Source organism: Chiloscyllium plagiosum, chromosome 4, assembly GCF_004010195.1.
Source record: "Chiloscyllium plagiosum isolate BGI_BamShark_2017 chromosome 4, ASM401019v2, whole genome shotgun sequence".
Classification (NCBI taxonomy): domain Eukaryota; kingdom Metazoa; phylum Chordata; class Chondrichthyes; order Orectolobiformes; family Hemiscylliidae; genus Chiloscyllium; species Chiloscyllium plagiosum.
The window spans coordinates 122,341,865-122,368,593 of NC_057713.1; the positions used below are offsets into that span (position 1 = coordinate 122,341,865).

Genomic DNA, 26,729 nt, shown 5'->3' on the forward strand with positions numbered 1-26,729 from the left:
GGCAAGAACAGGAAGGCAGATTACTACCTAAATGGAATCAATTTAGGTAAAGGGGCAGTACAGAGAGATCTGGGTGTTCTTGTACACCAGTCAATGAAGGTAAGCATGCAGGAGTAGCAGGTAGTGAAGAAGGCTAATAGCATGCTGGCCTTCATAACAAGAGGGATTGAGTATAGAAGCAAAGAGGTGCTTCTGCAGCTGTACAGGGCCCTGGTGAGACCACACCTGGAGTACTGTGTGCAGTTCTGGTCTCCAAATTTGAGGAAAGACATTCTGGCTATTGAGGGAGTACAGCGTAGGTTCACAAGGTCAATTCCTGGAATGGCAGGATTACCTTACATTGAAAGATTGGAGCGACTGGGCTTATATACCCTTGAGTTTAGAAGACTGAGAGGGGATCTGATTGAGACATATAAGATTATTGAAGGATTGGACACTCTGGAGGCAGGAAACCTGTTTCCATTGATTGGTGAGTGCCGAACCAGAGGACACAGCTTAAAAATACAGGGTAGACCATTTAGGACAGAGATGAGGAGAAACATCTTCACCCAGAGAGTGTGGAATGCTCTGCCCCAGAGGGCAGTGGAGGCCCAGTCTCTGGATTCATTTAAGAAAGAGTTGGATAGAGCTCTCAAGGATTGTGGAATGAAGGGTTATGGAGATAAGGCAGGAACAGGATACTGATTAAGGATGATCAGCCATGATCATATTGAATGGTGGTGCAGGCTCGAAGGGCAGAATGGCCTACTCCTGCACCTATTGTCTATTGTCTATTGTGATGATACATTTCAGCCTCCTCTTGTGGTTACCAGCATAACAGATACCACTACTCAGCCAATTTGATTCACTCCATATGATAAACACATGAAGCACTGGATACAGAAAAGGCCACGCCATTCTTTGTACTGAAGACTTGTGCTCTACAACTAGTTGCATTCCTAGCCAAGATGTGCCAGGAAAGCTACAGCACTCCACCCCAGAACCATCCATATCCCTAAGTAAGCTCCTTTCGCATACCATAACACTGCCATTTGCTCAACAATGTGATAAATTGCCTAAATTGGTTCTATCCAGCACAACAGAACAAATCCAATCTGGCCACTGACTGCTCTATCAGTCCACTCTCATTTAATTGCAAATGATGGAAGGTTTCAATGATGATGCTTCACGGTACTTATGGAGCAATAATCTGCTTGCCCATGCTCAGTTTGGATTCCATTGGGGCAACACTGCTTCATATCTCCTTGGAATCTTGGCTCAAACATTATCAAATGTCCATAATATCGACATTTTACACTGCATTATAAAATACCTTGCCCACATGAAGAAGTTATAATGGGAATGTTTGATCATAACTTCACAATGCTCAGTAGCATTCAATACCCTTCAATACTAAGGCTGTCCATTCTAACATGCAACAAGACTTGACAAGATTCCAGTTTGGAATGATAAGTGGCAAATAACGTTTGTGTTACACAAGTGCCAAGTAATTTCCATTTTCAATAAGAAATAAGCTCGCCGTCTGTCATTGATGTTCAATAGCATTGTCATCACTGCATCTTCACCATCAATGTCCTCGGGCTAGTATTGCTTAGAAACTTTACTGGATCAGCAATTTAAATATTGTGGCTCCAAGAGCTGAACAAAAACTGGGAATTTTGTGGTGGTTAACTCACCTTCTGCCTCTCAGAAGCCTTTGTAATGCCCTAATTGTTACTACCCATTGCAAAAGAAAATGATAGATTATCACAAAATGGGATGCTGTTTACTTGGGGAAAAAAAGAGAGAGCATGACATGAAATGTATATTTAAATCTCTATATTCAAACATATAAATAAATTGTTATACAGGTGCGCAATTACACTATAATATTTTAAATTTGAATTCTATATACTTCTCCCATGAGATGTTTATCCTGAGTTTTTTATCCACTTTTATTAATATGGTACTCTTTACCTGTCATAGATGTAGAATTAGTGATATTGTGATAATTAATTTCTTTATAGGTATTCAACTTATGTTTATTTAAACCAAAATATTTGCTGAAGCTTGTTTTCAGGTACCCAAATAGATGCCAGAGACGACAAGTCTGGGATTTGTCCACAACTGGGCCTCAGATTTCGTCAGCATATTTATCGTGAGCTACAGAGGTCAATTGTTTGTCTGATGTGACTTTGCCAGTTTAGAAAGGCCTATATTGGCTTGCAGTGTTGCTGACAAAGATATTCAGGTAAACCCAGGGGGTTTGGAACAGACAAACATAAATAAATGAGGACAACAGGAGTAGCCTGCAGTAGGTGCTTTGGAGCTGGGATGTGCATATGAAAAATTTAAGATTATTTGTTCATCAGAGAATGCTTACTCAGAGTAAGTGAATCTTTGAGATGAATCCTTAGAAAGGAGTTTGTCTTGTCAGTGCCACATGGAAGGGAACCAGTGCCTGTTCAATGCAGCTTTCAGGCACCTGAGGTATTGAGGACATAGCCCCCAAAATTGGGCATTTTTGTACCAACTTCATGCATGAAAATGGGCACAGTCAGAGGTCCAATTTCTCCCACTCAGTACAGTTTAGACAGTAAATAGATTAGTATTGAACGCAATATATATTTTTCTCTAATTGTTTCACTGAAGTGAGAAGAATATATAAACGGATTGAATTGAATTGAGTTTATTGTCACGCATACCGAGGCACAGTGAAAAGCTTAGTCTTGCGAACAATACAGGCTGATCATATAATTAAATAGCACAGGTAAGTAAATAGCAGGTAAACAGTGACAAAAACCAAAACACAGGCACAGGCAAATGCTAAGAGTATGTGAGTCCATTCAGTATTCTAACAACAGTAGGGTAGAAACTGTTTCAAAACCAGCTGGTGCGTGTATTCAGGCTTCTGTACCTTCTCCCCGATGGTAGAGGTTGTAGAAAAATATTGCCAGGGTGGGATGATCTTTTAGAATGCTGGCGGCCTTTCCTTGACAGCGGGTCTGATAGATGGATTCTATAGATGGGAGGTTGGCCTTTGTGATTGTCCAGCCAGGTTCACCACTCTCTGTAATGATCTCCGATGTTGAATGGTACAGTTGCCGTACAGGTAGTGATATATCCAGACAGAATGCTCTCAGCGGCGCACCTATAAAAGTTGGCAAGCATATTCAGCATCATGCCAAGTTTTCCCATCTGCCTGAGGAAGAAGATACGTCATTGGGCCTTTGTAACCAGTGCGTCCACATGAAGAGTCCAAGAAAGCTTGTTGTTGATGACCACTCCCAGGAGCTTGACACTCTCCCCTCGTTCCACCTCTATGATGTTAATGTGTAGGGGGGGCATGAGTAACATCCCACTGAAAGTCAACAATAGGTTCCTTGGTTTTGCCAGCACTGAGAGCTAGGTTGTTCCCAGCGCAACATTTTTCCAGGTCTTCCACCTCCCATCAGTAGTCTGTTTCATTGTCATCTGAGATTCAACCGACTATGGTGGTGTCATCAGCAAACTTGTAAATGGCATTAGTTGAGTATTTAGTGACACAGTCATAGGTATACAGTGAGTACAGTAGGGGGCTGAGTACGCACCCCTGGGGGGCTCCAGTGTTGAGTATTAGTGAGGGTGAAATATGAGGATGAACACTGGTACAGATACTACCAGATACATTCTTGCATACTCACACAGACACTGCAAACTGTACAAATGCAACTGCCACACAATAATTTGTTTTAGCTTGTCTTGTGCAAATTTCCTTATTGCTTGACTTTAAAAATGAGACAAGAAACAGGCAACAACAGAAAGTTCTCTAAGGATAAGTAATACATTTCAGTTTGAATAGATTGTACATGCAAACATTTTCCTTTTGAGAAATTCTGGGAGAAAATGTACTCATTTTGTGTGGTGCAATTGAGCAATAAATGATATATATCGAAACTGTCAGTTTCTGCTATGGAAGTCAGTGGATAAAATAATTTATCATAATGCAAGCTCTTCAAAAAGCTATTAAGAAATAAAACTCATCTCATTCTAGACAAGTTTAATGTGAAGCTACTAAAACACAATTATATTTAATAATTATTTAAACACTGCACTGATATGTAATGCATTTGTAGTTTAGAAATCCTTTTAAGAATTTAGTTCTTGGTTTTTGTTTTAATGACTTGCAGAAGAGACCTCAGAGGCTTGAAAACTTGATTTGACTAAAATAGTCTTACATTTTGGGTTTTGTATTCTATAATTAATGGGGTCATAGTTTAACTGTTACATTCCATTGACTTCTGCTTTTTAGCTGTTTATGATATATGCATAAAATCCCTCTGTGTCATAGCTGAGGCGAAGTTTTAATGAAGAAGAGTTACCAGAACAATGCGCAAGAACTAGTTTGACAGAAAGTATACTGTTATATTTACAGATTTACAAATGAGATTGCTTGTTAAAACGTCTCATTTCAGTTCTCATTTAGTGGCGCAACATTTGCTTGGAAATTAACAATTTAATATGCTTCAAATAATTTCAGCAGAAACTCTCCAGCAATTTGTAGTGAAGAGATAGTTTTGTGATTTTTAAATTTTGATAACTGTTGAATAATGTCATTCAGCTGTTGGCTTCACCAAATGTTTCCTTCTCTGTTTTTTCTCAATTCGTTTTACCCGTCTATTTCACCTTTTCTGCCTCATTGAATAGAAATTTACCCCATTGCCTTCCCTAGTTATTTCTCAATGTCATGGTTTCTGGAAATAGACTTTTTCACCACTTTGCATTTTACATACTGTTGGTAACTCACACTTGTGACAGGCAATTTTAAAGCTAAAGGATGACCAATAATATTCAAATGATAGTCAAGTTTTCTCATTCCAGCCACCCCTGTATCTATCTTTATTATTGAAAGTCAATCTTAAAATGTGAATTTCGCTAAAAGATTTTGCACTAAACTTGTGATTTGAAGTAAGGTGGGGAGGGGGCAGGGGTGCTGTAATGAGGAATACATTCCTGGCCATTCTGCCTATTGCATTTGTGTTTGTTTGCAAAATGATTTGCAAACCTTCACTTTTTGGAATTTGGGACATGGTTTGAAAATTAGGATCAGATCATTCAGGAGCGATGTAAGGAAGTACTTCTACATATAAAGGGTGGTGGATGTTTGGAACTCTCTTCCACTAATGGCAATTGATGCTAGATCAGTTGTTAATTTTAAATCTTAGATTTTTTTTGTTAAGGAAAGATATTATTGGATATGGGCCAAAGGCAGCTACTTGGAGTTAGGCCACGGATCAGCCACTGAATGGTGGAACAGACTTTGGAAGGGCTGAATGGCCTACTCCTGTTCCTATGTATATTCACACACCTGCATTCAAAGAGCGCCATATCCAAACAGAAGCATTCACTTAGCTGAGATTAATAATGGTTGATAGAAATATAATAATGCTGCAGAATTTATGTAACCACTTCAGTAATTTGAGATTTCAAAGTGTTTTGCTGAGGACAGAATTCCTAGATGTTGTCCATTGGAACAAGCTTAAATATTGTGAATAATTCTTCAGAAGAGAAAGTGAAATTGTGAATGAGAGCAAAATGGCATTTAGACTAAATTCTCCTAACTATAAGCAAATCGCCAATAATCATCTGGGGTTCCTCCTTTATAATTCTGCTACTGTTTTGTGGATAATTGGACCATTTTAATATTTACTTCATTTCAGAAATGTAAGGAAAGATCATTAACAGAAACATGAAAATATGAGACAGTGTTGACTCAAGGTGGGCAGGAGGAGATAATGTAATTGTTTTGCATGGAGATGTTTCTGTTCAGGCAAAGTGCAAAGAAATAGTACTAAACAAGGTAATGCATTGTTTTGATCCTTTAAGTACAACGAAAGAGATTGGAAATGTTTGATTAGGATTAATGACAATAATTTACCTCAGTGCTTGAAATCGTGGCAAAATAGGCTTACTCTGAATATTAATATCTGTTGGGATATTCATATCACATTGGGATGAGTTGTTGAGAAGGGGAGCAGCTAAAATATATTATCAGTCTTTCATTGTGTATAAGAAAACAGTAATGGAGAATATGATTGTAGATTGCAGATGGAAGTCTATAAGAGATCTTTGGAGTCCAATATAAAGATTTGAATTAAAGACATTTATCAAAAGTAAATGATAGAAACCCAAACCACCAAGAAATTAATGAAAATTAAGCTTTCAAATAGAAAACTTAACTCAGTTTTTTAATCATGTAGCTGATTGGTTAGATGATGGTACTGTGATGGATGTGAGATAACTTGAATTTCAGTAGGTTTTGTTAAGATGCTTCATATTAAATTTGCAGCTAAAGTGAAAATTTATGGTAATAAGGGAAAATTTGGTAATTGGATAGAAAATAGGAGAAAGAGAATATTGAATAGTTCTAAAGCCCACAAGCAAAGTGCATCAAGTATATTGGCTTCATCACATTGGAATCCAATTTCAAAAGTGAATATGTAGATTCAAAGAATTTAAGTCTAATTAAATGGTGGAACTATACTGCAATATATTAATGGGTCCTCTAATGGATAATTATACAAAGGTCTTCAATCATATTGATGCGAAGCTACGAGGTCAATGGAAATGATGCAATAATGCAGTTTCTTTGTTTTGCCAGGGTAAACATTACTGAATATTGAACAAGTCTGTGGATGTTCTGCTTGATGTCCTACACAATATGGTTTTGAGACAGTAGCCAGAGGCCTACAATAATATATAAAGAACCTCCTCTTCTTCCTTCCAAGATCAAAATATTAAAGTTAATTTGGGAGAGATGGTATTCAGAGGAGTACATGATGTAAAATGTCCCATGAGATAACCTCAAGAATTTTTGAGTATTGGGAAATTAAAAACTCAAAAAGAATCCAACTCCCCAGAAATGCCCTTGAGTTTTTGATGGGTCGGAGGTTGTTGGGCTCAGTTTTTCTTTGATAGTTCGACATCACCACCTGCAGCGATCCATTCTATTAACTGGCCCAGAATTCTTCTTACAAATTCTTCCTTACATCAGAACTCTTTCAACCTAACTCCCGCAAGTGGAAGATTTCAGGAAGGTATCTGCTGTTTAATTTCAGGCAATCAGCCGTTGTTTATTTGTCAAACTGGGGTAAAATGAAAGCAGAAGCAACTGGAAACACTCAGCAGGCCCAGCAGCATCTGTGAAGAGGGAAAACAGCATTTATGCATTGAGTCCAGTTAGCCTTCTTCAGAATTGTGGGCACTTTGGAAACTGACACAATTTATCATGTCAGGCTCAGCTCTTGTCTGGTCATTTGCAGTCACCCCTGGGGATTTCATCAGTTGTTTATCCACGCATATTTCCTAATCAACTTATTCAGATTTTCTCTTATATACCTCTGGAGCAGGTGGGACTTTGAACCCAGATCTCCTGGGCCAGGACCACTGTGGCACAAGTGCCCTATTTATCAGCTGTTTGCTGTGGGAAATGTCACGCAGCCATCAGGTGGCTGCCGGAGAAGCTCCTGAGGCGATAATAATGGGGCTCCATTTTTCAAGACAATGTGTTTAAGTGACCCGGGGTGAGGGGCAGTCATTAGCCAAGGACAGACTGCAAAGTCCTAAGGGTAGTAATTGAAATCCACAGGATAGAGGCAGTTGCACAGATCACCAGCAGGCGACTGGCCAGCGTTGTAAAATGTTCAATAACTGGATACAATCTGGAAAGGTGAGAGATAAGCGACCCCTAGATAACTGTATATTGCACAAGAGCTGAGTCGACTGGATGCACAGGGTGGTAACATTATCAGAGCAAGTTCACCGGTTGCATCTTTGAGAACTAAAGTTGGTGATCCTTACATTGAAGCATACAGTGCAAAAGAGGCCCTTTGGTCCATTGGGTCTGTACCAACACTTGAAAAACACTTGACCTTCAACCTAATCCCATTTACCAGGACTTGGCCCATGGCCTTGAATGTTATGACTTACCAAGTGCTCATCTAGGGTCTTTTTAAAGGGTGTGAGGCAGCCTCTGAGGCAGACATTCCAGATCGTCACCACCCTCGAGGTAAAAAGGATTTTCCTCACATTCCCCCACCCCCCCAAAACCTCCTGGCCCTCTCCTTGAATGTGTGGCCCCTTGTGACTGACCCTTCAACTAATGGGAATGGCTACTCCTTATCCACTCTGTCTGTGCCCCTCATCACCTTATATCAGGTCTTCCACCCATCTTCTTCACTTCAACGAAAACAACCTCAGCCTATCCAATCTTTCCTCATAACTTACATTTTCCACTTCAGGTAGCATCCTAGTGAATTTCCTCTGCAGTGAATTGCCTAGAGATGGGGCACAATAGATAAGGAGCTATTGAAGAGTGATTGAAGAAGGTAACAGCTCATGTCAATCTTAAGCTGCAATTGGGTTGATCATGTGGAGGTATCTGCTGGGGCGGGGAGCCCCATCACCATACTTGTGTCAGACCCACAGAGGAAATAAAGTAGAGTTGAATATCCCACTGTAGTTGTTGCCTGGCTTCTCATTGGCTGGGAGTGGTGTGTGGAAGACGTTAGACACCACAGAGCTAACACATCCATAGCATGTCCCAACGCTGACACACACTTAACTCAGCGGTGCTGAATTTACTTTAGAATAAGGAGCACTGGATGAACAGGAGGGAGGAGAAAAATAAGAATGAATCAACTGTTCACAGCCCCTTTCAGAGGGTGGAGTTCAGAACCAGCCATGCTCCACTGGCTGAAGAAACTGGGGTTCAGGTTCTTCAAGTTTCCTCTGAAGAATCAAAGACTGATGAACTCCCAATTGTCAAAAGTATTGCAGAGGCATAGGCAGACAGCGGAGGAGCCCATACAGTGTTATGACTTAGGGATTTGAGCACATTAGCTCTTGCACTGAGTGAGTAGCCAAGGTCTTGAAGACCCACATGCAGCATCATTCGAAATACAAGCAGGAGCAGTCTACTGACACACACCAAAAGAAATGAGATGCTCTGTAACTTTGCTGCTTTGAATCATTGATGGCACAGAATAAATGCCAGCTGTATTCCCGCTGGTGGTTTTATCCAGGATGCAAGGATTGTGGCGGTTATTAAGCCAGAGGAGGAGGTACCCCTTGAGGGGAGGTGAGGCACTGGTATCATCTCCATGGTCCCTATGAGGAGGAATGGTCCATGCAACTAGGTCTTGGGGCAAAGGGCACCGCTGCAATGATACAGATACAGCAGCCTTTGGAGGAGTTCCAAAAGTAGAGCGAGTACTTGAATATAGAAAGCTCCAGTAATCTGAGACGTGAGCAAAGACAAGAGAGCACGGTGTTTCCATCTCATCTTCAGCCAGAGGAGGAGCACTCTGGATGAGAAGGCACCATGTTGTTGTTGCATTATTGTATCATCTGGAGGAAGCTCACTAAATTTGTTTGACCAATCATTTCTCCCGTATTAATTACAATTGGTTGTACAGTTGATCAGACCTTTGTGTTCTTGAAGGGGGTTAGTAAATGGCAGTAGAAACCTGAATTGGATAGTTTTTGTGTGGCCATTGGATGACTTGGTTGTGTGTGCTTGTTTGGTAATTTCTCTCTTTGATAGGAATTGAGTTTCAGATTCATCTGTTACAAGAGCTGGGAGCTGCTCAAGTGAATTAACACAAATCTTGTCACTGTGCCAGCCTGCTGATTCCTCTCCTCCCTAATCTCCTCTGGGAAAAAAAGAGTGGTGTTCCAGTCCTCCTTATACAGGTTCAGCCTTTTTTTTATATAGGTATGTTACTCCACCTGACCTGGACTGGACAGCACCACCTAATCTGCTATGGCAAGAGAAGCACAATTTCATGATGCCAGTGGTCTATTTAATGCATGCAGGGTTCATTTGGTTCTAGTGTATTTCTGTATCAATGTCTGGGTATTGGATGGGTATCAGAAGCCACCTATTCAGAAGGTAAGATAAGAGACCATGGTGTTAGGGACAAGGTACTGTCATGGGACAGAGGAATGGCTGACTGGCAGAATGCAGAGAGTGTGGATAAAAGGGTCTTTTTCAGGATGGCAGCCAGTAGCTCTGGGTTTGTATGTGGTGGAGTTTATAAGAATGGTGAGGGATCTTATTGAAACTTACACAATACATGAGAGGCCTGGATAGATTGGACTTGGAGAAGGAGGAGAGGCTAGCACCAAAGGCAAAGCCTCAGAGTGAAGGGATGACACTTTAGAACTGCGATGAGGAAGGATTTCTTGAGCCAGAAGACAGAATTTGTGGAATTCTTTGCTGCAGATGTTTGTGGAGGCCAAGTCATTGAACATATTTAAGACAAAGAAAAATAGTTTCTTGATTAGAAAGAGGGTTGAGGGTTTCTGGGAGAAAGGAGGGGAATGGGGTTCAGAACCATATCAACCATGATTGAACAGCAGAACAGGTTTGACGGGCTAAATGGCTTAATTCAGCTCCCATATCTTATAGTCTTATGGTCTTACGATAACAAATGTCCCTCAACGGTCACACCTGGAACCTGGGTGTTGGCTGCTGGGGCTCCAGCATCTATGGCATTTGCAGGATGAAGGAACCATCCAGGGATCAACTCTCCTGGAACTGAATGTAGACCTGCAAGATGGGTTTCCTTATTTTCTATCATTGACCAACTATTGACAAGCTGGATAGGAGCAGAAGCCTTTTCTATTCAGGAATCTGGTGAACTGATTTATTGATGCGAGTGCACTCAATGAGCCCTTGGATTTGAGGGAATCTGTCTACAGTTGCCTCTCTGTCTGTACTGGCCCTGTGTCTTAAAGCACTACACTCCTGAAAAGGGCTTCTGTGCATGGAGTACAGGATATAACATTGTTGAGCACAAAATGTGGATTGCTACATGGAATTATGATATTGTGGCTATAATAGGAACCAGGTTCAGGGAATACCTGGGCTGGGTATTGCTCATTTCTGGATACAAGATATTCAGAAAAGATAGGGCAAAAAGGGCAGAGTTGTGGGGGTATTGGTAGACCATTGCAGTGCCAGAGGAAGATTACGTCCCCAAGGATTCAAGGACAGATTGTTTGGTTAGAGGTGAGGAGCCAAAAAAGAGCTACTGACATTGTTTGGTGTAGTCTATCAGCCACCAATTAGTGAGATGGATATAGAGAAATAGATCTGCAAGGACATTACAGAGAGGTGCAAGCTTATTGGAATCATAGAGCAATACAATGTGGAAACAGGCCTTCAGCCCACCATCTCAATGTTAACCAACAAACACAAACTACACTAATCCCATTTACCCTGCACTTTGTCCATAGCCTACTATGTCCTGGCATTGTAAGTCCTCACCATGCTTCTTAAATATTGTGAGAGTAGTTACTTCCACTGTCCTCTCAGGCAGGATGCTCCATAATCCTACCATTCTCTGGGTGAAGAAACTTTTTCTTCAGAACTCCTCGAAACCATTTACTCCTCACCTTAAACCTGTGCCTTCTTGTCTTAGACAGGTCTGCCATTGGAACAGATTCTCACAATCTACTCTGTCAATGCTGAACATGCTCCTGAGAACCAGACTGAATGCAGGAGTTTCTGAAGGGAGGTGAGAAAGCAAAGTGGGATTATGAAAAGCGACTGGCAGCTAACATGTGTGGGAGCTCTCCAGTCTTTGGTAGCCACAAAAATAGTAAAAGGAGGAATAGGGCCAATTTGGGACTAAAAGGTGGATTTACACATGGAAGCAGAGGGCATGGTTGGCACACTAAATTTATACTTTTTATCTTTATCTAGGAAACAGATGCTACACAGCTCTGGTGACAAAGTTCAGTCACTGGAGAGTTCAAATTAATATGCAGAAAGTATTAGATACACTGATGGTATTTAGTTGAGAAGCCACAGGGATCAGGTGAGATGGGAATTCTAGAGCTACTGGCTATAATTTAATAGTCTTTCTTGGACTCAGGAATGGTGCCAGCATATTTCAGAATTGCAAATATTACTCCCTTGTTCAAAAAAGTTTGTGAGGATAAACCCAACAATGATAGGCTGGTCAGTTTCACTTCATTGGTGGAGAAACCTCTTGAAACAATCATTCGGAGACAAAAGTTATAGCCACATGGACAAATCTGCTAATTAAAGAGAACCAGCATGGATTTCCTCAGGGAAAGCCTGTGTTTGGCTAACTTGGAGTTTTTCGAAGAAGTAATGGAGAAGTTTGATGAGGGTATGCTTTTGATGTGGTGTACATGGATAGCCAAAACACATTTATATAGTGCCATTTAATGCAAACTTAGAGCTCATGGAGTAAAAGAAACAGTAGCAACATGGACTAAAAATGGCTGGGTGACAGGAAACTCAGAATCATAGATGCAGGGTCATAAAGTTGTGCAGCATGGAAACAGACCCTTCGGTCCAACTCATCCATGCTGATAAGATATTCTAAATGAATCTAATTCCATTTGCCAGCATTTGGCCCATATCCTGAGAATAATGGCCAGTGGATATTTTACGGGCAAGAGGGCTAGTGGAGATCCTCAGGGGTCAGTAAAAGGACCATTGTTTTTCTTGATACATATTCACAATCTGGATCTTGGTATGGTGGGAATAACTTTGAAGTTTATCAATGATAGAAAACATGGAAGCATTGTAAACTGCGAGGGGACACTATTGAACTTTAAATGTACATTGACAAGTTGGTGAAGTGGGCAGATAGAGACCGAGGCGGAGAAATGTGAGACTACATATTTTGGTAGGAAGAACATGGAGAAACAGCAGAAAATAAAAGCAACTATTAATGATGATAAGGAGCAGAGAGACCTGGATGTATATGTGTATAAGACATTAAAGATAGCCAAGCAGGTAGAGAGAACAATTAAGAAGGTATTCAGTATCCTAGATATTATTAATAGGGGCACAGAGTACAAGAACAAGGAAGTTATGCTGAATGTATATAGGAGACTAGTTAATACTTTAGCTGGATTAATGTGTACAGTTTTGGGTGCCGCACATCAGGATGTGAATGTGTTGGAAAGAATGCAGACAAGATTTCCAAAAAAACTTCCAAGGTTGAGAAACTTCAGTTAGATAGATAGATTGGATAAAATGGAACTGTTTTCCTCAAAGGGGAGAAGGCTAAGAGGAGAGTTAATGGCAATTTTCTGTCAGATTGCTACTTCTGAGTGCATGACCCCAAATTTTAGTAGCAAACTTGCTGTGCGGGGGTGGGGGGGAGAGGGGTTATGACTCACAGTTTGAGAAATTCTGAAGAAGATCATTAACTATCAGTTGATGTAGATAACAGTTAGTCAACAGCCCTGATATGTTACATATAGAAACATGTACAATATAGATGGTGACTCAAGCAATGTTATAAACATTTTTGGAACAGGCTGAGAAATTGAAACTAACTTGTTAATTTAATTGGTAGATGTAAAGTTAAAAATAATTGAATTAGTTACAAATCCATTTTATAGCATTTCATGTTTAGTGTGATTGCTTTTCCTATCACAGGTAACTAACAGAAGTTACGGCAGTTATTTAAGTCCTTGATTTAAAAATGATGCCATAAATACTTTTAAATGTGTGAATATGTGAGAACATGGCATGGTGGATATGTCGCGTTAACAACATACCAGTAATGGTTGTATTTCTGACAGCAGTATGAAATAATCCCTGATCTTTTCACTGCATTTCAAAGATCCAGTTTTTAAAATGATTACTTTCCACTAACATGATAAATCTTAACATAATTCAATTGAAATCCTTCTCTGAACAGTTTGTAAGTTTTGTAAAGGCTATTATAGATTTTTCAGAGTATATAGATTGTCACAGAAAGCAATAAACCTTCGCAGTGTGAGCTTTTGGAACAAATAAATTATTTATTTAGATGCAATATCATTATGTAGAGATTGAAAAAGTCATTCTTTGGCTTAAAATGGATAGGTTAGCTCAATCGCTGCCATTTGATTCAGTAAGAGGCAAAATAGCTATAAATGTCTTTAAGACAATATGGTAAAAACAATGACTGCAGATGCTGGAAACCAGATTCTGGATCAGTGTGCTGGAAGAGCACAGCAATTCAGGCAGCATCCGAGGACTGGCAAAATCGACTTTTAAGACAATATGCCTATTGCAAGATAATTTTCTAATGAACACAGATGCTGGAAACCAGATTCTGGATCAGTGTGCTGGAAGAGCACAGCAATTCAGGCAGCATCCGAGGACAGGCAAAATCGACGTTTAAGACAATATGCCTATTGCAAGATAATTTTCTAATGAACATAGAATGAATGAAAATGGGTAAGAGTGGAACAATTAAGACACAATATTTATTCTCTTTTTTTGGTTCAAAATAGTGTCTGGAAAAGTTACGCAATGCTGCATTTAAATTATTATCATAATTTCATATTGAAAATGTAACATTGTTTAAATCTTTTCTGATCAAAATTTGAAAGTATCCTGTTATCCTTTGTTCCTTGCTTTATACTAGTTGGTTTTCCCTTTACAGGTGGGCCATAAGATTTTTATTTTGCTGGTATAACAATTTTTATTGTTGAAGATTTATATTCTATGCAAAGGCAATCTCATTTCGAGTAGGATCATAAACTGAACTAGGCGAAAGTGAGGACTGCAGATGCTGGAGATCAGAGTCGAGAGTGTGGTGCTGGAAAAGCACAGCAGGTCAGGCAGCATCCGAGGAGCAGGAGAATCTTGCTGAAGGGCTTTTGCCTGAAATATCGATTCTCCGGCTCCTCAGATGCTGCCTGACCCGCTGTGCTTTTCCAGCACCACACTCTCAACTCAAACTGCAATGTGCTGAGTTTTTTAAGCAAATATGTGTAAATTTTCAAGTGGTGAATACTTTGCGATGATGTATCCCTTTCCCCTCCTTTGGTGAAAAGGTTGATGGCATCATGCTGACTTTAAACCTGATTTTCCCACAGACAAAATGGGCAGCAATTGGCCTTAATTCAATGAGTGGGGCTTCCCCTCAAGAATGGATAGCCTTGCATTTGAGTTATAGAGTCTTGGAATCATATAGCACAGTAACAGATCCTTCCATTCAACTCATCCATGTTGACCAAGTTTCCGAAACTAAACTATTTCCACTTGCCTGCCTTTGACCTATACCTTTCCAAACCTTTCCTATTCATGTGCCTATGCAAATGTCTTTTAAATATCACAATTTATCTGCATCTACCACTTCCTTGGGCAGTTCATTTCACATATGAAGCACTCTCTGTGAAAACGTTGCCCCCTCAGGTCCCTTTTAAAAATTTCTTCTATCACCTAGTTTTGAACTTTTCCTCGGGAAAAGATCTTGGCTCTTCACTTTATCTATGCCCCTCATAATTTTATATACATTTATAGGGTCACATTGGCTAGCAGCTCTGTTAACACAACAGTGCCAGGAGACAGTAGTGGCCACTGCTGGCACTGTAGGCAGTGCTCTGGAAGGAAGATGTCTCCTGGACTTCAAATTAAGTCTAAACATTTTGATCAGGCATAGTTTACAGACCCCAGCAAGGCAGGCAAGGGGACAGAAGGTCAGGCTTTAGAGCTTGGGGAGAAGTACAAAGTGGGTTTACCATCTTAGAGCATAGTGAAGCCCAAATAAGGTAACCCACTCCTTTCCCACCATCACTACCCTCAGCTGAGGAAACCAGAACCATGAAATATGCTGGGCTGTTCATGATTCTTCTCCCTTCCCCAATGGCATGTCAGAGGCAGAAGGAAACCCGTAAATGGCCACCAATTGGATAGTTAACAGCCTCAATAGGATTCAAAGCAGATTGGCTGCCTGACACTTTATTCACCTTGCTGTAATGTGGGGACAGATTGGAGGTGAGGCAGGATGTGGTAGGGGAAAGGAATAGTGCTGAGTTTATAGGTTGGCTGCTCAATTTATTTTCCATGTCCTCTTCAGTGGAGGATGTAAAATCTAGTCCCAAATATTCAAAGTCAATTCAGAGCATGGCCAGTTGGAACCACAAAATTTTCTTTGAAAATTCAGAGGAAAAGAAATTGGAAAAGAATGGCCTCTGACAGAAAAGAAAGAGTTGAGAGGCTCAGATTGATATTAACTTTTTTAAATTCATAACATAAGCAATAATGTTGTCATATCCATGTGTAAAAAGCTGCTGCATTTGTCCAAATAGCAATCATAGCTTCACTTCAAAGTAGATCACTACATGTGAATGACTTACAAATGGTTTAACACATCACTAGTAACATTAAAACAAACTATAAGGGCCCTCTTGTAGCATAGAGGTAGTGTCCCTGCCACTGGTCTGGGAGACCTGATTTAAAGTCCCATCTGCTCCAGAGGTGTATAGTTACATCTCTGAATAGGTTGATTAGAGGGATAAGTTAAATTAAAAATAACTGCTTGATTTAGCTCTTTCCTTAACTTTTGATAGTTTGTACTGAACTTAACAGGTATGTATGTAAATTAATCATTTAGTTTAAAAGATACCATGGGTGATTTGGTGATGGGAAAAAAAAAACAGTTGTGTGTGAGCACTTTCTTATAAAAAAAAAACTATGAGGCTATCTTGGCACAGTTGTAGTGTCAGTACCTCTGAACCAGCAGACCTATCTTCAATTCCCACCTGCTCCAGAGGTGTGCAATAACTTTTCTGAACAAGTAGATTAGCAAATATTAAAAAAAAGAACTGTTTCCTTCTTTTGAGCATATCAATTTAAATGGAATTGTTGGTGGGTGATTAGAGGCCTTAAAAATTATCAGATGCTAATTTTGAATGACTGCTAATATTTGAAGCATTTTTTTTTAGACTCATTGCATCAGAATAAGAATTTTCTAAGGAAACTGTGGTAGTGAACTGAAGAATAGTGATGATAGTTTCAGAAAAGTTAGAAATGGCAACCCCAGGCGGTATAAATAAACACCCTCAGTAAGGAGAGTGGTGAGTGTCTTGGGAAAGATAATAATGACAGCATCAACAATGACAAAGGTGTTAAGTTCCAGAAAAGATAGTCATGAGATGTCCTGTAAGAATGATAAAAAATAGCAGTTTGGGGATAGATGCTGATGGCAGTCTACAGAAAAGATGTATACGGTTGTCTTCAGAAAGGAGAGAACAGATTGGAGATGGAATTTGCATGAAATGACCATAACATTATCTAATCTGATTTATAATCAAGACAGGAGCATTACGTGGTTCATGTAGCTGTAGTGTTTTATAATTTAATACGATTAATATTTCAGTGTACTTTTAGTTATGAGATAAAATAGATACTTCCAAAGACAAGTTCCTTTTAGATAATCATATTTGAATAATCAACATTATCATAACATTTATTGACTATAGCACAGGCTTTAATGTGAAAGTATTTAAGAGTAATATTCTCACCATGACTGACTGAGATTTCTACTGAAACAAAGGAGTTCAATAGATTAGAAGAGCATGATATGACTGCTGAATAGGTTCGAAATTATAATAAAGTCTCCATAAACATACCTAAAATTTTTAACGTATTGTATGGAAGAAAAAGGAGTTTATGGCATAAATTGGATAATTATAAACATACAAATAACAAGTTACAAATATAAAACATTAAACATTTCAAGCAATAAAAAAACACTTGTGTAATAATTAATGTTTTCCATTCCAACAAGGAATCTGTGCTTTCTAAGAAAATAACCAAACCTAAACAGGATTCAAAACCAAAGCTGTGGGAGAGCTCCAGAACAACTTGCTGAAGTTTATGCATCATTTTTTCCCCATGGTAATAATTAATTCTTTGCATTTACAATGATCGTTTTGTCAATGGCCTTACTCTGAAACAGGATCTGTGTTATAGTTGGGCCATGGTGGTCCTCAATGTCATAAGATTTCGGTCAGGATTTCTGATAGAGGTAGTCAATTTTATGAGGGCCATCAATTTTCCTTTCTAAAGTCATTAAGTCATGCATATTTATTGATTTTTCCTCTCTTGAAAGTATCAGATAATGAGTGTAAAATGAGACACCATTACTTAGCTATCAGCAAAGGTCACTGTATAGCAACCCACTATTTTTGTTAGGTGGAAAGCATTAGAAAATCAGGAAACTATCACTATGAAACATAATAAACTGCAGCAATATGATTGACACAGCGAAATGATAGTTGTTAATTACCACAGTATTTTCACGTCAGACTATTTTCCTTTTTGTGAACACTTAGACTGTTTCAGCTTTCAAATCGTCGATTTCACATATTGTAGCAGATTTGGAGTTGACAAAGCTCTTCAAAACCTTTTTGTCAAGTGGCACTCCACTTTGGGATTTTCTTTCCTGTTCAAGGTTTTCTTTGCAACAGAACCATTTTGAATCAAAATGGTGGTGGGGGAGGGGAGGTTATAATGGAAAATATTGCAGTTGTTAAGGCTTAGCAGCACTACAGGGTAATCTGTTGCTTCAGGGACACTCTGGGGAATTGACTTTACTTTTCCATTTTTTTTTCCCTGAATGTGATGTTTTGTACAAGTGTAATCTGTGAACTTACCTCATGGGGAAATTGCAGGTGCAAGGCTGAATCCTGGCACCCTGAGACACTGAACGTTTAAGCAGTGACTTGCTGTTCCACAAGCCTGCTCCTTTGTACTTAACTCCAAATAGATAAAATAAAAGCTACAATTAAAAAAAAATCTACAGCATTAGACACATTAAAAAAACAATCATTTTATCCTTTTTTAAAAAATGTCCTCCCTTTCTCTTCACATTGATTCGTGGTTTGTGAGCTTCATTGGCTGAACCAACTTTTATTGTCCATTCCCAGGTTTCCTCGAGAAGATGGTTGCGAGCTGGCTTCTTGAACCACTGCAGTCCATATGGTGTACGTAGACCCCACAATAGTATCGGGTGGTGGGGGAGTTTCAGGATTTTGACCCAGTGACACAGAAGGTAGTGATCCATGCTCGTTGTTTCTCCACTGGTTGAGCTCAGGAGCCCACCACTCTTTATGTTAGAGCCTCAGCATGCTTTGTGACCATGGACAGAGTTTCATAGCCAAACTCCCTACTAATTGCTCACGTATATGCATTTTCCAACAGGTGATCACAATAGGGTTGTCAATTCCTTTTAGATATCATCGAAGAGGTTTGAACACATGATTTCTTCCAAGTGCCTCACCATTTTCTTATGCCAATTAGAAAGCAGCCACTTTGTTACCTTGATGTAATTCATGGCTGTTAGCCTTTATTGTCCCTCATTTATAGTCAAACTTTTGGTGAAAATGAAAAGCAAAACAGCATTTTTAAGTGCCTCTATCATTCTCACCTCGATTTTTGCAGCAGATTTCAGGAGATTAATCTCAAATTTCTACAGACTCCAAGAAAATCTCATACCTGAGATTACTAGCAGGAAACTTGGAAACATAACCTAACACCAACAACAGACTAACCATAGTAATCTTGCTGTCATTATTGGTTGAGATACTGTTATAACAGCACAGACCAGGGTTTGGTACATAGACCTTTCTGAACACTATGATATTGAACCAAACTGTGCAATGATTACACAGCAAGCTATAACATCAGGTTATATTTTAACAAAATAATTTTAATAACAAAGTAAATGAAAGTCTCAAATAGATGTAAACAGAGTTATATGTCTTTTTAAATATAAAGGAAACATCCCCAACTCTCTTTTTTTACTATAAAACAAATTAGAATTCACATTTGTATCAAAATGACTATGACTATGTTAGCTCTAACATACAAAGTATCAGTGAATTTCCTGATAATTGTAATAACTTGCGTTTTACTAGGGGTTTTGCTCAGTTTTCATGGGACAGGATGGGGATGGGTGGCAATCACAGATAGATGACCTGAAAGTTCCTGGAATATATTTTCCGTGAGCATCTCCTTTCACAGAGAATGGCATATCACAGAATTAAGCCTTAAGCTGAATGATTTGCCTAAAATTTCAGTTTTTAATGTTGCTACAATTATCTTTATTTTGTTGTCAAAGTTTGGAGAAGAGGTTATGTCTATTGGATTGCCAGGCAATTGTAAATTAAATACATTCAGTTATTAGTTTCTCTGAGTCACTCCTGCATGAAGCACTTGGTATGCATAGAATGCCATTCATGTGACCGCAAAGTTCCACTCCAGACTGAATGATATTCATAGTCTATCCTCCCACAATGTCATCAGCAGAATAGAACCTTCAGTATTTTATACAAAATGGAATTCAACCCAAACAAATAGTTTTCTCAATGTTTGCATGAATATATTCAGTAGCATGAATATATAGTCAGAAATTAGCCTAAAATCTCAATGTCCAGGCAAGCTCCAGCTAGAACTTCTAAATTATGAAGGGTTATGAAGGGATTGACAACTCCCTTGCTTTAATGCACTGGTTAAAATGCATATTTATGCATAATTAAGTATAGACTATATTTCTGTAACTTGGTGAACTGGAAGCAACCTTTTTTTTAAGATATCCGTACTCTTGCAGCCCCTGATCACAGTCACTCTTCTGAAAGCTAGCTCAAACTCAATTATGTAGTATCCTGTTCCACCCTCTCTCCACCCTTCAGGCACTCTGCCTGTATTCCTGATGAAGGGCTTTTGCCCGAAACGTCGATTTTCCTGCTCCTCGGATGCTGCCTGAACTGCTGTGCTTTTCAAGCACCACTCTATCCAGAATCTGGTTTCCAGCATCTGCAGTCATTGTTTTTACCTTTTTATCCTGTTCAATGTCAACTGTTTTTGTTTCCTTCCTTTCTGCACCTCCATTGATGCCGAACCCCTCAGTTGCGCCATTATTACCATTAGTTTTGCTTTTTTCAATCTTTTTGCTGCCAATTTGCCAAGCTTTATCCTGTATAAACTTCAATTCATGTAGAATTTTGCTGTTGACCTCCCCATCACCAATGCCAATTACTGATTGCCCTGGCTAAGCTCCACTGGTCTCTCATTCCTCAGCATATTGATTTCAAAATTCCCATTCCCATCTATAATGACCTCTAGAACATTACAGCAACTGCCTTTGTCATCCCATTCAGCTTATTCTGTATGTGGTAATCTAACCAACTGAGTATTCTCTCCTGTCTTACTCTATTATTATTGGCAGAGCATTTAGCCTCCTCTTGCCACACATCAGAGATTGCTTTCAAAGTTATCTGTCTTATTACATTGTTTCCTACTTCAAAAAATCATCTATTGCTTCAGTGATACCCACAAAAACCAGCCCTAACTCCTTTCCCATTCACCCCCACCTCACATGCCCGTTATTACTTAACTGTACTGTTCCTACTTGAGGTTAACTAAAAGTTTTGCTATTCCAAAATCTTCAATTCTGATTAAAAGTGAAACATTCTTTCTTCACATTTGCTGCCTGACTCCCTGAATATTTTCATTATTTTTGTTTTTATTGCAGATTTCCAGCACCTACAGTATTTTGCTTCTGTTCTCAATATATGTAGTTCTTATTGCTTTGTATTTATCAGTCAAGAAATTTATTTTATTGTTATTATATTATTTTCAATACATCAATACTTTACCTCCTGTCTATAATTTCCTTTGGTGAAATTTGTGACAGAATTATTTTCATGGAGAACATCAAATAAATTAGAACTTGCTTTCATGAAGCCAGAAATATTCTCTTAAATATTTAATTTTTCTTGATGCTGCACATGACTGAACATTCCACCCAATTGAGTGACTTTTGCATTATTCAAAGCAACTAGACCTATTGTTTTCTATGTATATTGTTTACTTACAAAGTGCCTTACAACAGAATTGTATCTCTATCAGTTACTAACATAATTCTAAATATGATCATAAGAGTGATTTCAGCAATGCTTTTATTCATGATGTCATCAAAGGAAGAATTCACAATTATATATTCATTGCTGCGACTGAGCAGTAGTTTTATGGCAAAATGTACAAGAACAGAGGAAGTTCGAGACAAGGTTTGGTTTGAAAGAATGTGGAAGGTTTATTTTAAATTCATGCTCAGGATTTGGACATTGTTGGCAAGGCTAACAGCTTAACTAATCCGTTGTTTTTCTGAAAATAGTGGAATAGCCTATAGTGGTTTGGTGCTATTGACTGTCTTACTTATCCCCCGAGGGTAGTGATGAGCCAGCCATATTGGAAGGGAAGTATATTGGCGACTTATCAGATCTACAGATACAATACATGTTTCTATATTTCCGAACATATTAATACCCAAGCAATAATATATCAAGAGCAATGATCAATCTGTTGCAAACTATAGACTGTTCTCAAAGACTCATTTTTACACTAGCTAATGTGTTTAGACAATTACTGATCAATGACAGTTCTGTATGCTACCTCAAAGTAATTTCATGCTTTTATTTATTATGAAATAAAGTTTCAACAAAGAAAGGGATTTCTTGGGTAATATTTCTGATCAACAGTCAATTCTGTTTTCTTTCGAGCTACAAAAATTAACCTCATTGAAATGAGAGCAATGCAAATGGAATCCAATCTTCCCCTGAAATATTAGTATTCATGAAATGCAAATAACTAAAATAAATTACCCCAATATTAATTTTGTTTTGAGTAAACATCAATGAATGTGTTGATAATATTTTGATAATAAAGAAAATGGGGATTTAAATGGTGAGAATCAAATTGCAATTAAGGTCAGATTTTAATTGTGTGCTTAAACAAAACAACCTCTGTTCAAGGTCATACAGAATAAAAGAAAAATGTCAAATGGGCAAGAATTTGGATAGAAACTTCCTTTAAGAGATTTTTTAAAAAGTAGATTCCAATATACAGTGGCTGAGTAATTCACATGAAACTACAATTTGTAGGTTTTAATCCAAGAGATGTCTATTATTTGAAATTGCTTTTTCCAACCAGGCAGTACAAAGAAAGAGCACCATATGGACACATGGTGTCCTCTCTTGAATGAGGGGAGGGTTAATTGAGTCTGTACTGCTTATCATGACTAGCACTGTCTGGTGGATGGTCATGGAATGACATGGGCAGTGATTTTTGCTAAGTCAATAACCAAGATTATTTTTGGTTAACTGAGAAAGCTTAGATGGTTTATGGCTTGCAAGACAAAGTAAATAAACTATTGAAGGTATATATGATATATAAAATGCCATTTATACACAGTTAATAGTATATATTCTTTGATTCCATTTCAGGAACCAATTTACTATAAAGTCTTGTATTTTTATCTGTACTTGATATTAATTTGATAAGATTACAATAGCAGTTATTTTGAATTTTTATATTTATTCTGGGATTAATCTATTAAAAAAAGTGGCAGAATAGAATTAGCTACTTTTCTAGAAATTAAAATCTTCACAATAACTGCAGTTTCATTAAACAAATGAGTTGGCAACATTAAAGCTGAATAATACAAATATTCTTAAGGAACAACTGAGTCAAAGGTATTGCATTAAGGGAAATTGGAGTAATTCCTGTCTGATTGTACCCAGCATGATAATGTAAACAATATGATGATGTGGTTATATAACCGTGCAATTGCTTTAATCCTAGACAGCACCTGAGACTTGTTTTGGCTATCCAAATACAAAACATGTCTGGTATTTCTGTTGCTTTGAACTTTGGTTCGCATTGATGGCCTTCTTCAGCTACTGCTCACAGCAGCCTTGTCTTTTGCCAAAACTGCAGTTTGCCACACATGAACTGCTTATTAATCAATCGAAGAGCTTTCCATGGCAACAGCATTCTTGATAGGGCTTTCTGCAGTGATCAGTCTCTCACAACTACAAATTATCAATACTGATTACTAGATTGGTGCAGTGGGGAGGGATCATTGTTGTAGGCACTGCAGGGCTGGCTGCTCTCCCAGAGTTTAGTTTCAATGTGTTTGCATACAGCTCCATCTCAGATTAAGCACCCCACCCTTCCCACCTTGTTCTTTGCCATTGACTGCACACGTAATTTACATACAGATTTCCTCTTTTCCTCATCCACTGAACAAGCCTAAATGGAGACATCTGTCTCTAAAGAGAGAACTAATTTCAGTGATGTGCTCATATTGTTGAAAATCCCAGATGGTAATACTTAATAATAGGACAGAACCTTCTAATTAGCATCTGGTAGTTTTCTGACACAATGTCTTGCTGCATCATTCCTTCTTTGAGTTCTAAGCCATTGTTAAGTGTGAATAACAAAATACTGCAGCATTTGAATAGTTTGATTATTGATTTTAATACAATTTTTCACTTATTAAATTGTGGACTGTAATTTTGCAGACACTTGTTCATCTATATTGATCTAACATATTTAATACTGTTAAGGTTTCATTATTTTTATTTTTGTAATATCTGCAATTTCTACAATATTGATCTTCATATCTCCCACTGGAATTTCATCCAAGTAAAATCAAAACTGATACATTTTAAATGGTAACTCAATGCTGAAAGAAAAGCCACATGGGTGGGGTCTGCCTGCATTGTGTTGTGTTCTGACAAAAAAAAACGTAGCAAGCACACCACCGCAAAATACCCAAATGTACCTTTATTCTCAGAAGATGTTAAGGATTTTACATCCATTAAGGAATAAAATATAAACCAATTTCAGAATAACAAAGCAAACGTTGCACCAAGTTCCTATCTTTTGTTACACTGATGTTTTACATCTAATCGAGCCTTTAAAACTTTAAGGTTTCTTTTTTTAACCATGACAGTATTTTTCATCTACAATTACAACAAATTACGAATAATAAAGCTAATGTCAACAATTTTCAAGGTGCTGCTCTCATGTCTGGACATTTTGGAAAGCACTTTACTACAGAACAGATATGTTTGAGGAAATGCTGAAAATTGACTTTTCATTTAGCGATTAGCAGAATTAGTCAATTACATGAGTTTCCTTTTTTTAGAAATAAGCCCATCCAAAACAGATTTGTTTTTTTAAAAGAAAAAAAAAACCTATATAGGTGAAGACACAAAATTTTCCGCTGAGAGAAAAAAGAAGACGGGTATTACGAAAAGTAAGGAATTCTTACCGATTGCTGTTTTAGACATGGTGGAGGATGCAAATACTCAGCAGCTGGGAGGGAAAAGGGTCCAGCTACAGCAGCGTAGAGAGAGATGACTGAATAAGGCACTGAGTCAGCAGTGTGGAGCTCTGGAAGGGAAAGAATACAGGCTGACTTCTATGAATAATAATCATCTGCCAAGCAAAGCAGATTGGCTGAAGAGATCCCTTGACATGACTGGTGTATTCTCTGGATCTCCAGGTATTAAATATTGATCCACCAATGATGCTAAAGCACAAAGTGCCAGTATGCAGTTTAAAAATGCTAATAAATATTGAGCCACCCCCCCCCCTCCTTTTCCAGTGGCACATTCCATGCAAGATGTTCAATGTCTGTTATCAATAATTGATGTTTTGGAAGCAGTATATTTTATAATAGCTGAAAATTCTTCTGAGTGCTTTTCCTGCGCGGGCATTAGGCGCTGTCCGTGGTGCTGAACCGCAATTGTTGAAAATGGGATGTTTTCAATACATTTGCTACAATGTTCCAGCACTTAAGAGTGAGGGGGAGCGACAGCCGCGCCCTTACTTACATCCATTAAATTCTGCCTGAAAGCAAACTCCAAAGAAACACTTCGAGTTTCAATGAATCCATTGTGAGTACAGCCACAGTTGCTATGTAGTCTTTAGTTGTAACAAATGCCCTGGGTTTTGGGGGTTAACTGGCAGTGTTGAAATATGCTTGAAGTAAGGCTTTCATTCAGCTAATGTACTTTTATCATTAAAAAGAAAGTGGTGTCAACACACTGAAAGCACAGAGAAATGATCAAGCAAGCCTCCAGGGTGCTGGCAGGTGGAAAATGGAAATTCACGGCAAATTCTCAACAGCAGTGTTGTGCTGTAACGATTGGCAACAGTACGTGGAGACACTTCCCCTTAGTTTCTGCTCATTTGTTTCACTGTTTCTAGCTTTTCCTATTAATGAAGCCAAGGGTTTAAAACTGCAGCCAGCTTTTTTGCAGCTGCATTTCCATAACATGGTGAAAAGCATGCACTGATCTTCTGATTGAGATCTTACCTATTGTAGGCAGCGCGTATAATTTATTTAGCCCTGGTTTTATAAGTGTGTCCAAAAATCTTGCAGGGTGACTGAACTCACCATCACCACCACTGCCGTCACTACAACAAAGTTGTTTGCTTTCCTTACTATAAAAGCTGCTTTCATTTCCACAATGAGCACTGTTGAATATGATTATTCAAAGTCCACTTGACTCTCTATTGTAATTGACACAGCATAAAACCAGTAAATATCATTCTTCCAGTTCAACCGAAACAATCCGAACTCGAGTCGAGAAATTCCATTTATATTTATGAAATATAAATGCTACCTTAGTGGGCTTGAATATTGGGCTGCATTTATTTCTTAACATATCTGTCCGAATGTAAAAAGATGTCACAATTCTAGCATCGTTTAGATCAGTCCTCACTTTTGCCACAATTCTAGCATCTGACTACTCAAAGCTAGCTACACTGAAGGTTAGTTTTAGATGTCTTGTTATTGCGCTAAAGCATTTAAGAAGAACTTGTTCTAGATATGTTACAGATACTAGACACTATTACTAAAATTGACATGACAATTAGCATTTCAGAGAAAAGCTATATGAAACATGTCCCAGTTAATTATGGCACTAGCAGAGATGACAGGCAGTGCTAAGATTTAAAAATGGGGTTTTAGCTGCAGTGCTGATGTTTGTGGGTGGAGTACAGGGATTGCAGTCCTGACTAGGAGAACGTAGAGAACTATATGCTGCTGTGTGTTTCTGAGGTGTCCGTGAATCTGTGCCTTACG

The 26,729-nt window shown here is 38.5% G+C and overlaps 1 protein-coding gene across 1 annotated transcript in view; it reads right to left on the minus strand.

Annotated features, from left to right (window-relative positions):
* Nucleotides 1-25,139, minus strand: part of stmn2b (stathmin 2b) — a 53,848-nt gene extending 28,709 nt beyond the window's left edge. The window contains exon 1 of the mRNA XM_043689106.1: nt 24,909-25,139. Coding sequence (XP_043545041.1) covers nt 24,909-24,927 — 19 coding nt within the window. The 5' untranslated portion in view covers nt 24,928-25,139. The remainder of the gene's footprint in view (nt 1-24,908) is intronic.
* Between the last annotated feature and the right edge of the window lie 1,590 nt (nt 25,140-26,729).